The 15,496-nt window shown below is 46.4% G+C and overlaps 1 protein-coding gene across 2 annotated transcripts in view; it reads right to left on the bottom strand.

Annotated features, from left to right (window-relative positions):
* Window positions 1-15,496, bottom strand: part of ARHGAP26 (Rho GTPase activating protein 26) — a 475,905-nt gene that overhangs the window by 344,677 nt on the left and 115,732 nt on the right. For both annotated transcript variants that reach the window (XM_052642542.1, XM_052642543.1), the window contains exons 2-3: window positions 5,002-5,097; window positions 3,331-3,392 (exon numbers count right to left, since the gene is read on the bottom strand). In XM_052642542.1, the coding sequence (XP_052498502.1) occupies window positions 3,331-3,392; window positions 5,002-5,097 (158 nt within the window). The remainder of the gene's footprint in view (window positions 1-3,330; window positions 3,393-5,001; window positions 5,098-15,496) is intronic.

Genomic DNA, 15,496 nt, shown 5'->3' with positions numbered 1-15,496 from the left:
AACTAACAGAGTAAATGCCAGAAGCCATAGATGGAGACAGCAAAGAACTAACTAGACAATGTGAAGGGGAGAAGGTGGCAGGTCTCCAAATTTATTGCCATTTGCCTTTTCCTCACTTTTGAGAGCATTTCTGTTATAATATTTTAACTCTAGAGTGTTGCACTACTGTTTAACTTGCTTGATTTATACTGTCATTTGGCTCACTTATTTCATCTTTTCCACAAATCAAGTGTAAGTCTCAAACTCACAATGGTGCTCAGAGCCCCTAAGCCAGCGGTTCTCAGTGTTAACTGAAAGCTAGGCTCACCTGAGGAATTTTTAAAATTCCCAGTCTCCAGGCCACGCTCCAGACCAATAAATCAGAAACTCTGTACCTCATTCCACACATCAGTATCTTTTAAACTCCCCAAGTTGTTCCCGTGGGCCTCCATGGGGGAGAATCCAGCCCTCACTAGATGCTAAATATACAAAAGCCCTAACTTCCCACCTGGGAATCAGGGTGCCCAAGTCCTTGTCCCGGGGCCTGCTACTGCATGCTATCAGTCTTCAGGACACCTCACTTCTCTTCTCTGTCAAATACTGGGCTGTACACAGTAAGGAATGGGGTCCATGTGGGTCTAAAATTTTATGACTATATAATTTCCACTCATTTCCAAGCACTAAGCTAATATGGGAACACAGTAGCCCCTTCTTAACCCTTCAAGAACTCATTCTTCCAATGGGACTCAAATATACTCAGTGACTATCAAGACACTCCATATGCAAAGTCAGAGGCAGGAACTGGACGTTCAGAAAATACAAAGGATGGCCAGGAAGGCTTCCCAAGGAAGGTACAGCTTTACCAGGCTAAGGTGAACTGAAAACAAAGTTGTCACGAGGGGAGGAGGTTAGGGAAGGGGCTTGCGATGGCCAGATACTCATATGCAGACAGCAGAAACTCGATTTTCTGACATTAATAATAAAATTGCAGAGGCAAGCTGAAAAGTATAATCCAGTCATTATTCCCTTACCCCAGACCATAGCAATCTGCAGAGTATTCATCATGATTTGCCTGCCACACCCCCCCACCCCCAAATAACAACTCCGCCAAGAATCAGACTCAAAAGAATCACTTCCCTTTCTGAGGCACTAGCACGTGCACAAACATACAAGCTTTGCTCTGCTTCCACCCACCACCCTCCTGACTCTGGTTCAAGAACCCGGCAGGGAGCAATCAGGGCAAACACTGTCTCTCTCTACAGAGCAGAAAGCGACAGACTTCTGGTTGAAGTTTAACAGAAACACCTGCTTCTCTGATGTCACTCACACCTGGGTTTGAATCCAGACTGTGCCACTTATTAACTGCGTGATTTTGGTCATATTACTTTACAGACGTAAATCTCAGTATCTTCATCTGGACAATGAGGATGATAAAGGTCCCACTTCATAGAGTCATCATGAGAGTTAAAATAGAAAATGCATGCCTACATAATGTCTTTGTAGAGCTTGTGAACTGAATTGCTGCTGCTGCTGCTGCTGCTGCTGCTGCTAAGTCACCTCAGTCGTGTCCGACTCTGTGCGACCCCACAGACGGCAGCCCACCAGGCTCCCCCATCCCCGGGATTCTCCAGGCAAGAATACTGGAGTGGGTTGCCATTTCCTTCTCCAATGCATGAAAGTGAAAAGGGAAAGTGAAGTCGCTCAGTTGTGTCCGACTCTTCGCGACCCCATGGACTGCAGCCCACCAGGCTCCTCGATCCATGGGAGTTTCCAGGCAAGAGTACTGGAGTGGGTTGCCATTGCCTTCTCCGATTGAAGCCCTAACCCGTATTAAATTAAACAAGGAGGCCATTAGACTGAGGTGGCTCTAATGCCTTAGCAGCCTACATATGCAAACTAAAGCCCAAGGCTTTAAGTCCCTCAAGGTTAAGAAACTGAAATCTAAGAAAATGAAACCAATCACAAACAACTAGACTTTTCCAAATTAGGAAACCACTTAAGCTATAGCCAATCAAATAATTTCCTTCCTTTGCTTCCACATCTGCTATACAAAAGTCTCTGCCCTGTCTCCTTTTGATGGGGTGCTCCTAACCATTTATGGGTTGGTTCTGCCCAGTTTGAACCAATTTTTGTTCAAATAAACTTAAAATTTTAATAAGCCTCAGTTTATCAACACTCACAATGTGATAGTACTGATTTTTAGAGACGGAGCCTTTGGAGGTCATGAGGATAGACTCCTCGTTATGGGATGAATGACCTTGTTAGAAGAGGCAGGAGAGCGGCCCCGACCTTTCTCTGCGCTGTGAGGAAACAGGAAGGAGGTGGCCGTCTGCAAGCCAGGAAGAGGGCCCTCACCAGGAACCAAATCAGCCAGCAACTTAATCTTGGACTACCAGTCTCCACAGCTGTGAAAAATAAATGCTTGTTGTTTAAGCTACTCAGTCTATGGAAATTTGTTATGGCAACCTGAGCAGACTAAGACAGTACTTAGTCCTGAAACCACTGACTATTAGTATGGGAAGAGAAACAAATGCTCATGGATGACTCTCCTCTGTGGCACTGCTGCCACAAGCCCACCTGGGGACAAAGCAGCATGCAGCTTCATTCCTAATATGCAGCTTCATTCCTTATTCTTAGGAATAAGGGGGAGGCCCAAAAGAGCTTCTTGTGAATGCAAAATCCCTCATCTGTGAATGCTGGATGACATCAGAATAAATCCTCATACAAAAGATATCTCTTAGAAACCTGGAGATCAGTGTTTGATTCTTGAATTGGCATATTGCCTCTCTTTGAAAAGCTTCTTATAGTTCCTATCATTTACTAAGTACCCATTGACTGGGTGCCTACCAACATGGCAGGCACTGTGTTAGGTGCCTCAGAATTAACAAAAGAGAGCTCTTGGATGAATTTAGTAAGGTGAAGAGAAGGAGAGCAGGGCAGGGCACTTTCATTCCCATTCTGCCAATAAGGGATCTGAGTTAAACTCAAAAGATTTATTTCATCCAAAAGTTAAGTAATTCAAAAGATCCACCCTAAGTCATATACTTTATATACATATATATGTGTGTGTGTGTGTGTGTGTGTATATGTGTGTGTGTGTACATATATACACACATACCTTATAGTGAATCTTTAGGAGGGTAAGTATGTGGTTCTAAGTTATGCATGGTAAACCTTTAATATTTACAAAAGGCTTCAAAACCCGACAAGGATGAGAAGATGAGGTTTGCTCATGAGCCTAGAGCGCTCAAGTGGCAGAGCCTGGACTCAACCCCATTCTTCTGATAACAAACCCTGTGCTCCCCCATTGATCATACTGTCCATGACCAGGGGCAACCCAGCCAAACTCACCATTCGTATCCGTTCATCTTCAAGATTCCTGAGGACAGTGGCAAACTCCTGTAAAGACCTTGCTGGAAAAGAGAAAGGGGGTGTGAGGTGGAAGTAGAGTGAAAGGCTCTTGGAAACCCTTCCAGATACAGCTATTATGTTATGGACTAAAATCCCTTGGCATGTGCAGAAGCCTAAAGACAACTCTTCCCAAGGCTCCCCTTGTCTTTTCATCACTAACCATTAAGGATGACCCCAAAATGCAGGATAATCCACTGGGAACTCAAGCTGGGGAAGGGTTTCCTTCAAGGAAAAGGCCTGCCTGTTCCTGAGAGTATCCAGGACTGATGGGATGCTGGCTAGCTCCCAGGCTGGATGGTGTAGAGTTCTTCTCAGGAGTTCAAGGATTTCCTGCCCAGGATTCAACCTCTGCAACCTTTGTTGTGGGGCTGCGTCAGAACCCAACCTTTTCTTTGCACCAGAGTTAAACAAACAATGCCGCTGGCATTGGAAGCCACCTCTCTGCCTTGGGTTCCTCCTCTCTGAATCCTCAAGCCCCTTATTATTGCAACACAGTTGGCAGCACAGCAATCAGGCGTAGACAGTCTCTTTCACTGAAATTATTCCAAACACAACAAGCATTGCATACAATAGCCCTAAGGATATTGGAGACATTCATGTATTGTTGGGAAAAGCATTCACATATTCAGGCATTACAACAATGATATGTTTTCACTACTCTCAGCTGTCTCCCAATTCCCTCTGCTCACCCCCAGATTCTGATGCTCTGTAAGCCAACAGGGACTCCATAAGCATTTGGTGACTTAATTAATTTAATGTAACTCGCTCAACTCCTGCTCACTTAATGGAGTCAACCAATACACCCAATGGAAGAATAAGGTGTAGAGACTAGGATCTGGCAAAGACAGGTGTCTTGACATTGCAAATCCTCTGTGCTCAGTGCTGCCCACAGAAGATGGACAGGAGACGGTGAAGAGAGATACAGTGAGGGAATAAGTGGGAACCTCCACTCTCAGTCTATTTGCTAAGGAAAATGCAAGGGGCAGGTGTGTGTGGGGGGTGGGGGCCAGTGAATGATGCAGACACCCAGCTTTTCTCCACATCCAAAAGCGAGGACAACTATATAGCCCCAGCCAACTGCTGCCAGGGCAGAACAAGAGGTCGGCTTCTCAGGCTCCCCAGTTTTTAGAGAAACTGAAAAACTGGAACTTGACACAAATTCAATTTATATGGTAATTCAGTTTTAAAAAATGAGTGGCCAAGAAAACATGTCTGCATTAGGACCTCTGATATAGCTCTTCTCCCGTCTCCCCATGTTCTGCTTTTGTTCTAATCCTAAGGCACCACGTTTGGAATTAGGGGAAGAACGTCATGAAGCCAGCCAGAAGCAGCATGCTAGTGGAGGGTGGAGACAGGAGCCCCACCGCCTACCTTCCCGTGCTCTCCTACAGGCCAGAGGCGGAGAGGCGATCCCAGGACTCTGAGGAAAAGCCCAGGAGAGCCCGAGGGCCCCTGTTCCTCACTTCACTCCGCTGGCTCTACTCTTAATATCGACTTCTTAATGTATATGACACTTACATACTCACTGTTCCAGGGGAAAGACCCAGTGAGGACGATGAAAGTGTGGTGAACAGTGCACTTTTCACCTCCTTACACGTGGCTGTGACTTACCTATACACATTTCATCATCTGTTTCTGCGTCTCCTATGCACTGAAATTTAAATTCATTTAACGAATCTGCAAACTTCCGCTTCGCTGAAGACAAATCTAGCAACAACAACAAAAAAGAGAGTAAAAAATGTGAATTATTGAAATAAATCTGCTTTCATATTTACTGCACTTTTTAGCCCTTGTACTACGAAAAGCAGCTAGATCTGTTCCTGAGTCCATCTCAGAGCACAAAATAATGTCGATTCAAAATAGTAAATAACTGTTTATAACATGAAATAGCTGATTTGCTTCACAAGTCAGTACTTTTGCTACATTTGCTTTAGCAAATCTGGCACTCTCTCTCTTAATTCCTCAAGCTACACAGCAGGTCCTGCCATCTCCACTTGATACGGGTGGGAATCCACTTGCCTAAGAATGTCAGGGTCAGAGCCCACATTCGGATCTGCTCAGCCCTGCTCTGTCATTGACCCTCTGCATGGTCAGTGAAGCTGCCCTCATGTCAGACTCAACAATACGCACCTCAATCTAACACACAAGACAAACAGGCATTAGGTGGGAGCTGGCAGAAAGAGCTTGGAACTGCACAGGAGCACCCGAACCCCCTCTTCTGACTCAGGGACACACAAGGCCTGAGTTCTCAGAACCCTCTGGGCTCCCCTCAGAGGAGAGCAGCCGCCAGCCTGACAAAGCTCTGCCTGAACCAGATAGTTCCCTGGGTGACCTCGTTCCACCACTGTCACAAGAACAAAGCCCTGGCAATGTTCTGAGCTGGGGTAAAAAACGCACCCCACACATGGTAGTAATAAAGAAAGCTCTCAGAGGCCCTTGTCAAATTTTAAAAACAAGCTTTCATTTAAGACAGTAATAAAAACCAATGACCCTTCCGGAACCCTCAGCTTCTGTTAAGGGTATAAACCACCGAGGTACCTTTAAGTGGCCTGATGGACAAGGCTGCTAGGCACAAATGTGCTTAACTTAATTCCATGTGCAGCCTTGCTGCAGATTAGGCTAATCATTCAAATTACCCTCGGACATGTTTCCCTCGTTGAAGGGGAAATGGCATTATGTTCAAATTCCCAAAGGAGGGAAATATGAGGCATAACTGGCAGCGAGGTCTGGCTTTCATAAGGTACTAGGGGGAGTCAGAGGCGAGGGAGTGTTCTAGCTTCACAGATCAACAGAGCCTTCTAGAATAAAAGCATCCATGACCCTCAGCACTTCTTTTTTAGTTCCTAAATTTGTCCCTTGAGGTTAGGGGTCATGCTTTTTCCACCTACTGGCTTGGTCTGTTTGTTTCCTCTCTATGTACTTGGCACTGTACCCTGCTCAGTACGTGCTAAATAATATGTGTGTGGCAGGGGTGGGGAAAGCTATATACAAATCCAATCCCCAGTAGTGAGCTCGCCAAACCCAGTGTTCACCCCAAGCAATGGAGCCAGGTGGGCTGTCCTGCTATTCTTGGGTCTGAGGCTCAGACCCCTGCATGGTTTCCAGGGGCTCCTGCTCTGGGACTGCCCTCCCAACCTCAGCTCATATGACGCGGGTCCCAAGCTAGCTATGCTTTGTGCAAGGCCCGCTGCTCATCACCAGAAGAGAAAGGCACTCGGAGCGGAGGGGAACACAGGAGCCAACGGCCAGCAGTCTCTGATTCAGTCACTTTAATGGAATGGTTCTTGGCCAAAAGTATAAAGATTCTGGCAGAGAAATCTCTCAGGGCATTTCTTAAGATTGGCCAACCCAGGCTGAGAATATCCCCAAGAACACACATCACTCCCTGGCAAGTCAAGAAAGAAACAGATGCATCTGAAAGAACACTGTGGGGAGAAGGACAGGGGTGGCAACAGTCAGGCAGGAAGAAAATGAGGAAGAACAATGTTTCTAAGTAGAAGACAAAGCTCTTCATGCAGTGCATGGAATGTGGGCAGGTGGTGCTCAGTCTCGGCTTTGCCAGAATGTTTCTCTGATCGAGATTCACAGATAAAGGCCTGAGCAGAGTAAGAACAGGACTGCTTCTCTATCCACTCAGCAACCCTCCTGTGCCTCTCCAATAGGGCAAGTAAGACTCAAGCTGGACCCTCTTCTCAACAAGGTAGAAGAAAGGAGAAAAGTCAGCCAGGCTTGGGAAAGCTCCCAAACAGGCACCTGAAAAGCTGTGCTGCCAACGAAGATTGAGCAGTGGCTAATGATACACAATGGGCCTCTGTGGGGCCTTCCTCGGGAGGCCCATGGAGCCAGAAACAAGCCTGTAAGCTTACCACCCGACTGTGACCCGACTTCCCTGTGTGGTGACACACAGCACACCCCGCAAAGTGCTGTGGGCCCCACAAAGCTGATAAAGAGGCTGGTCCCTGAAAGGTCAGGGCAAGGTCAGGCGTGTTGAGGCATGCCTGGGCATGCCGAGGCATGCCTGGGCATGCCCGGGCATGCCCAGGCATGTGGGGACATGTCCCGGCGGAGAGTGTTGCAGACACGCCCCAGAGGCGGGCCGATAACCAAGCCGTCCAATCAGGAGCCGACACGGGGCCCTCGCCATCCAATCAGGAGCCGACACGGAGCCCTTGGACACCAATCACCGCTGAGCCCGCGTTTTCTTCCTTATATGGGAGCCCGGCCAGGGCTATAAAACCCTTCCCCACCCCTTATACCTCGCAGACTCCGCAGACTCCCTTTACCCCGCAGACTCCCTTTGCTTCACAGACCCCCTTTGCTTCGCAGACCCCCTTCGCTCCCTTGCTTACCCGCCCCCCGGGAGTTCTGCCCCAGAGCGACTGCCCAATAAAAGGCCCTGATCAACGGTCCATAGGGGTGGGTCCTTCTTCCCGCGGCGTTTCTTACAGTCCCCTGGATGGGAGATTAGGTAATGAGTCCTGGTATGGAGTCAATACTGGGCTGTGGGCCAGAAAGGACAGCTGGGTAGAGTGAGAAGCCCAGTCATCAGAATCTGAAAAGAAACTCACCACGGGCTTGAATGACATGTGCCTGAGAGAGAACTCTCCATGTAAAGGTAGTGAACACTGCTGTTTCCTGGTTCAGCATCTACTCCCAGCCTTTGGAACAGCATTTCCAGCTCAACTGTGAGAACCTCCCTTCTCCACTGGCGTTACATGGGGTCCTGGTTCTACACACTGGTCAACCCCTTCCCCAGCCCTTGGCCCTCACCTCAACCTCTGCTGCTCCTGGATTCACGTTTTAGCTCTATCACTGATCAGCTACGTAACTAACCCTGAGTTAGTCATAAAGTCTCTAACATCTCACCTAATGTAAGTCACCATCCTCTGGGTGAGGAGACCTACCTAAGCTGTGGGGCTGCCAGGAGACCCACAGAGACACACGGGGTAAACGCTCTGTAGGCTGTCAGCTTCTGTTCTAGGCAGGGCTGGGCTACCCTTCCTTAATACATTAGTCCTCCCGTAACAGGACCCGGAAAGGGAAGCACGATGACCTGTACTGAGAGTGGGCGAAGTGAAGGGACTGACAAAAGCTCACACGACCTCTGAGACGTGGATCTGCAACTCCACAGAGTGTCTGCAGCTACAGAAGTGTGTCTGCAGCTGCACAGACACTTCTTTCTGGTGCCTTCATCTTGATGCATGCAGGAATCTCACACACACATTTCAGTAAGAGGAGAGAAGGCAGGGAGGCTGGTGTTGGGGCTGGGTGCATGCCAAGCTTCGTGGCACCCTGCTCATATAACCCCACTGTTTCATGTTCAGGCAGCGGAGACACAGCAAGGAGCCAAGCAGAGGCAATAATATTTACTTTTCAGAAACATCTGTTGCTAGAAAGGCAGAACGCTGGCCAGAACAGAGGGAAGGCGTGACTGGCAGCCTCTGGGGAGGACAAGGATCTGCTTTACAGAGTAAGTAGGCTCTGCCGCTGAGTGAGGAGACCAGGCAATGAAGGGACGAGGAAGCAGCTGGAAGTCTGGGCCCGACAGGCTGCTCCGAAAGCTGCTGCTCACTCGAGAACCAAAGGAAACTGCCCTTCTCTTCCTGGAGATGCCAGAGCAGATACTAACTCCCCAGAGATTAAGAGAGTAAGCCAAGTATAATCCTTTCTTTCACTGAAATAGGTAGGTTTATCCTAATTTCTTAAGTTAGTTTATGTAAGTTTTACCAGTAATAGCACAAGTCAAGCCATTTCCTTTTGCTCCTTGGGTAAAACAACACACGTGCACATGAACACACGGGCTTACACACGCATACATAATGAAGAACTCAAGGTAATCTCACAGTTATGTTTATTATCGGTGCATCTGATCTCCAAAGTCAGCAAGACTGGATATGCTCTGCTACTCTGTCACTGTCCCTGGACCTAGAAACTGGTCCCAGTTAATACAGACCAACGGCCGAGGGAAACACTTGCAACAGGATTAACCTCTCGGCTGCTTACAAGTGGTGTTCTTGTGTGCACAGGAACACCAAAGTCTCCAGGCCTTGTTAATCTCTCCCTTCTCTGAAAGCCAATTATACTTACTCCCTGCACCCCATCATACTGCATTTAGAATGATTCGTGAGTGATTTTGAATTACAATGCACAATGAGTATGTAGGACAGGGCTGGACAAAGTGGCCCTCAAAACCTGTTGCATCGATCTGCTTGGCCAAAGAAACACAAGTTGGTTTGTGCGCAATGTCAGATTCTTTAGATAAGAGGACCAACATTGAGCGCTGAGAGGAGGACATGAGCCCCAGAGAAGTTGCAGCTTTTCCTCAGAAGCCCCATTCTCAGGTAAAGCTCCACATTCTCAAAATGAAATCCTCTCTTCTCTCCTACCGGCTCCCCAAAGAGCCAACCACAGGCCCCTTCCTGTGTCCCTACTTAGGCAAAGGGTGCCACCATTCAGCATGCCACACAGGTCAGAGACAGACACCGCGCGGTATCTTTGGCAGCAAGCGCTCTCCTCCTCAAGTCTGTCTATTTGGCTTCCTGCGCATTTCAGTCCTGCACACTCTTGCATCAACACCGGCAACCTGTAAACCAAAACCCCCATTGCCTGGACAACTGAAACTGCCCCTTCCTCGCCTCCCAGCTTTGTCCCACAATGGCTCTCCACCCAACCATGCCGGCTCCAGCAGTGAGCCCTGCAACGGCTTCCCAGAGCTCTAAGGACACAGACCAACCCCCTCCTCCAACCCCCCGAGGCCTCAAAGGTTCTGCAGGGTCTGGGCCGCCACCTCCCCGTGGGCTCTGGAAGCTCTGGCCTCTGCCAGTTTCTGGAATGGACCCTATTCCTGCCAGCAGCCCTCTGTGCAATAGTTGCTTCCTCCAAGAAGTCTTCCCTGACTCATCTACTCAGGCCAAACCCTGCCCCAATTTCACTCCCAGAATCCTATGTATCTCTTCTTCCCAGCAACTTTACATCGTTCGGATAATTATCTGCTTAGGGTCTCCCAGATGGCAAGTTTTGTAAGAGTGATGACTGTGTGCCTTCATGTTCACCACTGTATCCTAAGAACCTAGCACAGTGACTGGCTGAGAGAGGGTGTCACTGAAAGAACAAAAGGAGAGAGGAAATTGGCCACTCCATAGTTCATCACACTCATCAAAGGTGATATTCCCAATTTTATGCTTGATGAGTGAAGAAAAAAGAAAAAGACAGATTAGGTACATTAGGTGAAACCTTCCAACTATGCAAGTCTGGTCAGAGCTTACCACATAAGAATGTGGTTGGTTTCTATTAAAACATACAGCCACTTGCCCTGACACTGTCCATTAAGGAAGATTCCCACAGAACTGAATAAAGAGATGCCAGCAAGCACATAAAACAAAACCACCTCTATACCAAGTGACCAGGAAAATGAGCTACAAACATGGTCACTGTTGGTCACAGCCAGGTGTCCCTATTCAGCCCCAGCACATCCCACGCCTGGAGCTAAAACAGGTGAAAGCAATTCCCAGAGACTCTTCTCTTTCCCCATATGTGGACAAGCTGAGAACACATTCTACCGAAAACTGTGCTTGGAGAGAGGCATTTCCCCAAGTCACATGTAGCATTTTAAACTGAGTTCTGTTGCTTAATTTGTAAGAAAAACAAGTGACATCTCCTTGTTCAATGCCATTCTACAGCCTGAACTCCAGATTATTACACAGGCAAAAGGAAACAGACCACGTTCAAATACATTTGACTAATTTCTGTGATGTGCAGTCTTGCCTATAGCTTCTAGGTGGCAAGTGACTATGTCAGGGAAGGTGTGCCAAGACTCACAGAAAAACAACAGGGCCAATCTTCACCCTGTCCCACTGATGAAGATACCAGCGAGAGGAGGGAAATGTCCAGTGGATGCTCAGTCAGAAGTGGAGAGAGGGGCCCTAGCCTCCATGGGGGAAGGACTGTCCTAATACATTCCAAGAACCTCTGTTGGTCTCATCCAATCAAGCCTGAGACATGGAGGGGAAGGGTTGGAGGGATGAAGTCACCACCAGTGCCTTCTGCATTCTTTCAAACATGGCTGGAGAAGACTCGGAAAACCTCTCACCTCTCCAGATGATGATATGCCCACCAACCACATCAGTCACAACACAGCTCACAGTGTGCATTCTGAGTACACATCTGCATGTTCTTCCTAAGGCCATTTCCCCTAAAACTGTATTTCTTAAATGAGGCCATAGCCAGCACTGACTCTGGAGAATTTGTTTTTCCAACCAGAGCACTGAAGCTAATGAAATTTTCAGGGTTGATTTTTAAAATGAAATCAAACAGAACAAAGAAAGGTGTGTCAACCTTTTTCCAGATGAGGTTTCTAATTCTATTTACATGAACATATCCTTCAAGGAAAATGTGGAAGATCCAAACTCACCTTTATGTAAATCAAAACAACTTTAAATATATTATTTATTGGATACTTTACTGTGTAACATGTACCTACTAAGCAATTTAAATCATTTCATCCCTACAACCATTGCACTGAGCATGTGTTATTACTCCCATTTTCAAATGGGTAAACCAGAGAGGTTAAATAACCTGTCACAACTACATAGTTAATAACTGGTAGTCTAAGAACCTGGTTCCTCTGATGCCCAAATTCTTAACTATTATACCATAATGCCTAATTTACTCAAATATTTGAGAATCTGATACCAATGTATGTACTCAAGAAATAAAAAGATGACACGTATCTACTCCATATCCTTGAGGAAAATACAATTTAGAAGGGTCTACTCAGGGCTGTGGTACAGAATCCACGTGCCATCACAGGAGACATAAGAGACAAGGGTTCGATCCCTGTGTCAGGCAGATCCCGTGGAGAAGGAAATGGCAACGAGCTCCAGTACTCTTGTCTGGAAAACTGCATGGACACAGGAGCCTGACAGGCTATAGTCCATGGGGTCACAAAGAGTCAGACACAACTGAGAGAGTAAGCATGCATACACGCACTTTATGTACAAACTTATAAATTAAAGCAGTACATGCTAAGGCAAAAAAATAGCCACGGAAGTGTAAAAGGGGTATTATTTAAGCTGGGGTCATGGGAGGAGGCTCCCCAGGGGGGAGGAGAAAAAAAAGAAGTGGCATTTGAAGTGCACTTTAAAAGTTTAGTACTATCTGAATAACTAGAGATGGGAAGAGGTGCAGGGCAGGGGAGAGAGGCATGCAAAGGTATTCTAGAAGTAGGAAGGGGAAGCAAAGAGATGCAAAAGCAGAGGACCTTCCAGAAATAGCAGGAAGCTCAGCTTGAAGGATATAAGACTAGGAAGAGAGCTTTGAATCAAACTCTGGAAGAAACTGAATGCCAAGCTAAGGAATTTGAACTTCATCCCCAAGAAAATGGAAACCAGATTTTTATACAGAAGAGAGACTAGATCAGTTTAAACACTGATTAACCCTTTCACTGAGAGGCTAGCCCAGAACTTAGTTTGGGAACTTCTACTCTGACATTCCATCCCACTTCACTCAAGAACAAGCAACCATAGTAAAGAGGCTTTCTCCCTGTGGTATAACACCTCTCAAACTGGACCCTGGTGCACAGGCCACCCAGTCTGGAGATAACGAGACCATGAGGAATTCAAAGAAACTCTGCTCCTTACTAAAACCTCCAACTTCAGGTCCAGCTATGAGGGGTCAGTAGCATCATCATTCCATATACATAATGGCAGCTGACCCTTGAACAAGATGGGGCTTCTTTGATAACTCAGTTGGTAAAGAATCCGCCTGCAATGCAGGAGACCCGGGTTCAATTCCTGGGCCAGGCAGATCTGCTAGAGAAGGGATAGGCTACCCGCTCCAGTATTCTTGGGCTTCCCTTGTGGCTCAGCTGGTAAAGAATCTGCCTGTAATGTGGGAAACCTGGGTTCAATCCCTGGGTTGGGAAGATCCCCTGAAGAAGGGAAAAGCTACCCACTTCTAGTATTCTGGCCTGGAGAATTCCATGGACTGTATAGTCCATGGGGTCGCAGAGTCCGACACAACTGAGCGACTTTCACTTTCGCCTGAACAGGATGGGGGTTAACACATATAACTTACAGTTGTCCCTTCATATTCACGGTTCTCCCTTCATATTCACATTTCTTCCACATCTGCAGATTTCAAGCAACCACAGACCATGCAGTACTGTAGTATTTGCAGCTGAAAAATACCCACATACAAGTGGATCCACATGGTTTAAGGGCCAACTGTATATACAAATGATTCATACAAACACATCTGTATTTCCCAAGGGCTAATTAGCTTTACCTCACAAAAATATTGAGAGTTCAAGTGATGGGAAATTAAGGACTAACTGAATGACAGTGCATATCACATAGCAGGTGCTCAATGAACATATGCTAATCGATTATCATTATGTTAAGTGACTCAGCATCAGATCTACAATGTGCAAAAATTAATAAAAATAAGTGAACTCTAATTAAAATAAAGTCAGACGGCCAGAAGGGCAAGCTCTCATGCCGTACAAAGCTAGCAAAGCTCAAGAAGAAAAAGACTTCCCCTTCTTGCCTGGCGAAAGCTTAGCCAACGAGAGACTGTCACAACTCAGCCAATGAAAACCCACTATACCTTAAACTCTCAATTCCTCCAATGGGTTCTTTGTTTACTACAGCCCTCCCAGCTTTCTTTTGCCCTCTTTGAAAAAGTTCTCTTCTCCTTGCTGTATTGGGACTCGCATGTAGCTCACCATGATTGTAAACTCCAAATTGCAAATCTTTGTTGATTTCAAATAAACCCACTTTTGCTGGAGAAGTAATTGTCAGTCTATCGATGTCAAGATTTTGGTGGCTTGTATGGGGATCCAGAGAAGACCCCAATGACTCCAAGGCTGGTGAGCAAACAGATGTGGTACCCACTTAATGTCCATTGTTGCTCACTCCTTTTCTCACCAACCCCGGAGTTTAAGGCTAAGTTTTTCCTCCTCTCTCCATCCAAATCCAAGCTTCTGCTCTCTTTGTGTTTTGAAGTTCTCCAGGTTTCACTTGAAATCTATTTTAAGGCCTCATTCTTTCTTATTAGGTCTTGTTTCTGATAGGCCTTATTCTATCAATATATTCAAGTACTAACCTGACACTTCAGCCTGATTTCTAGGCTGTTACAATTCAAACTGTGTTGGTCTTCCATTCATTTCTTTTGGAACAAGGCCTGCTTCATTGGACCTGTGCCACTTGAGCCACTGGCCTGATCCCTTTTGAAGCAGGAGCTATTCTACTGGAACTGTGCTGTTAAGCCTTTGATGCAACTCCTTGGGGACTAAACTGCTCTAGTGGAACTATGTGTTATATCTTTGGCTTGACTCTTTCAGAATTAGGCTGTGTCGTTAGAGCTATGCTGTGCAGCCTTCAGCCTGGCTCTTCCAGGACCAGACTGTTCCCTTAGGATTGGCTGGTATTAGGCCTGCAGGCTATCTGAGCTGTTCAGGAAAGATTTGGGGCAAGAGGAAAAGGTGGCAACAGAGGATGAGATGGTTGGATGACATCACTGACTCAATGGACATGAGTTTGAGCAAACTCATGAAGATGATGAAGGACAGGGAAGCCTGACGTGCTACAGTTCATGATGTCACAAAGAGTCAGACGTGACTTAGTAACTGAACAAGCTGTCTGAAAATTACTCATTGCTCAAGAGAAAAACTTCTGAGCGATGGGAACCAAGTTGTGTGTCTATTTTGAGGGCATTCCCCACACCAGGATTCCAGCCAGTTTTGTTTAAATACAGAATTGTTCCTCACACATTTCTAACTAAATGTACATACCTAACAAAAGGCAATTTAAAACATCAAAGCCATTATGAGGAACTTTTAAAATCCCAAACTTTTCTTAAAACCAAACTAAAAACCATAGGTCAAAACTTTCAAAAACTGAAAGAAATGCCTATTTTGACTGGTATTCTGAGGTTTCCAAACATTATTAGGAGCCCAAACTGCCTTTCTGCAAAATAAGATTTAAAAATAACTAAGACAAACAAATGATTAAAGAAATGTAAAGTGGCTTCTGAAGCTTCCAGCTCCTCTTCCTGGGCTGTCTCAGGCTCTGTCTCCAGGGCTGCCTTCTTCCTTTGCCTCTATGCT

This window comes from Budorcas taxicolor, chromosome 7 (genome assembly GCF_023091745.1).
Source record: "Budorcas taxicolor isolate Tak-1 chromosome 7, Takin1.1, whole genome shotgun sequence".
Taxonomy (NCBI): domain Eukaryota; kingdom Metazoa; phylum Chordata; class Mammalia; order Artiodactyla; family Bovidae; genus Budorcas; species Budorcas taxicolor.
The sequence above is the reverse complement of the archived record's forward strand: the minus strand, read 5'-3'. Positions and strand labels throughout refer to the sequence as shown.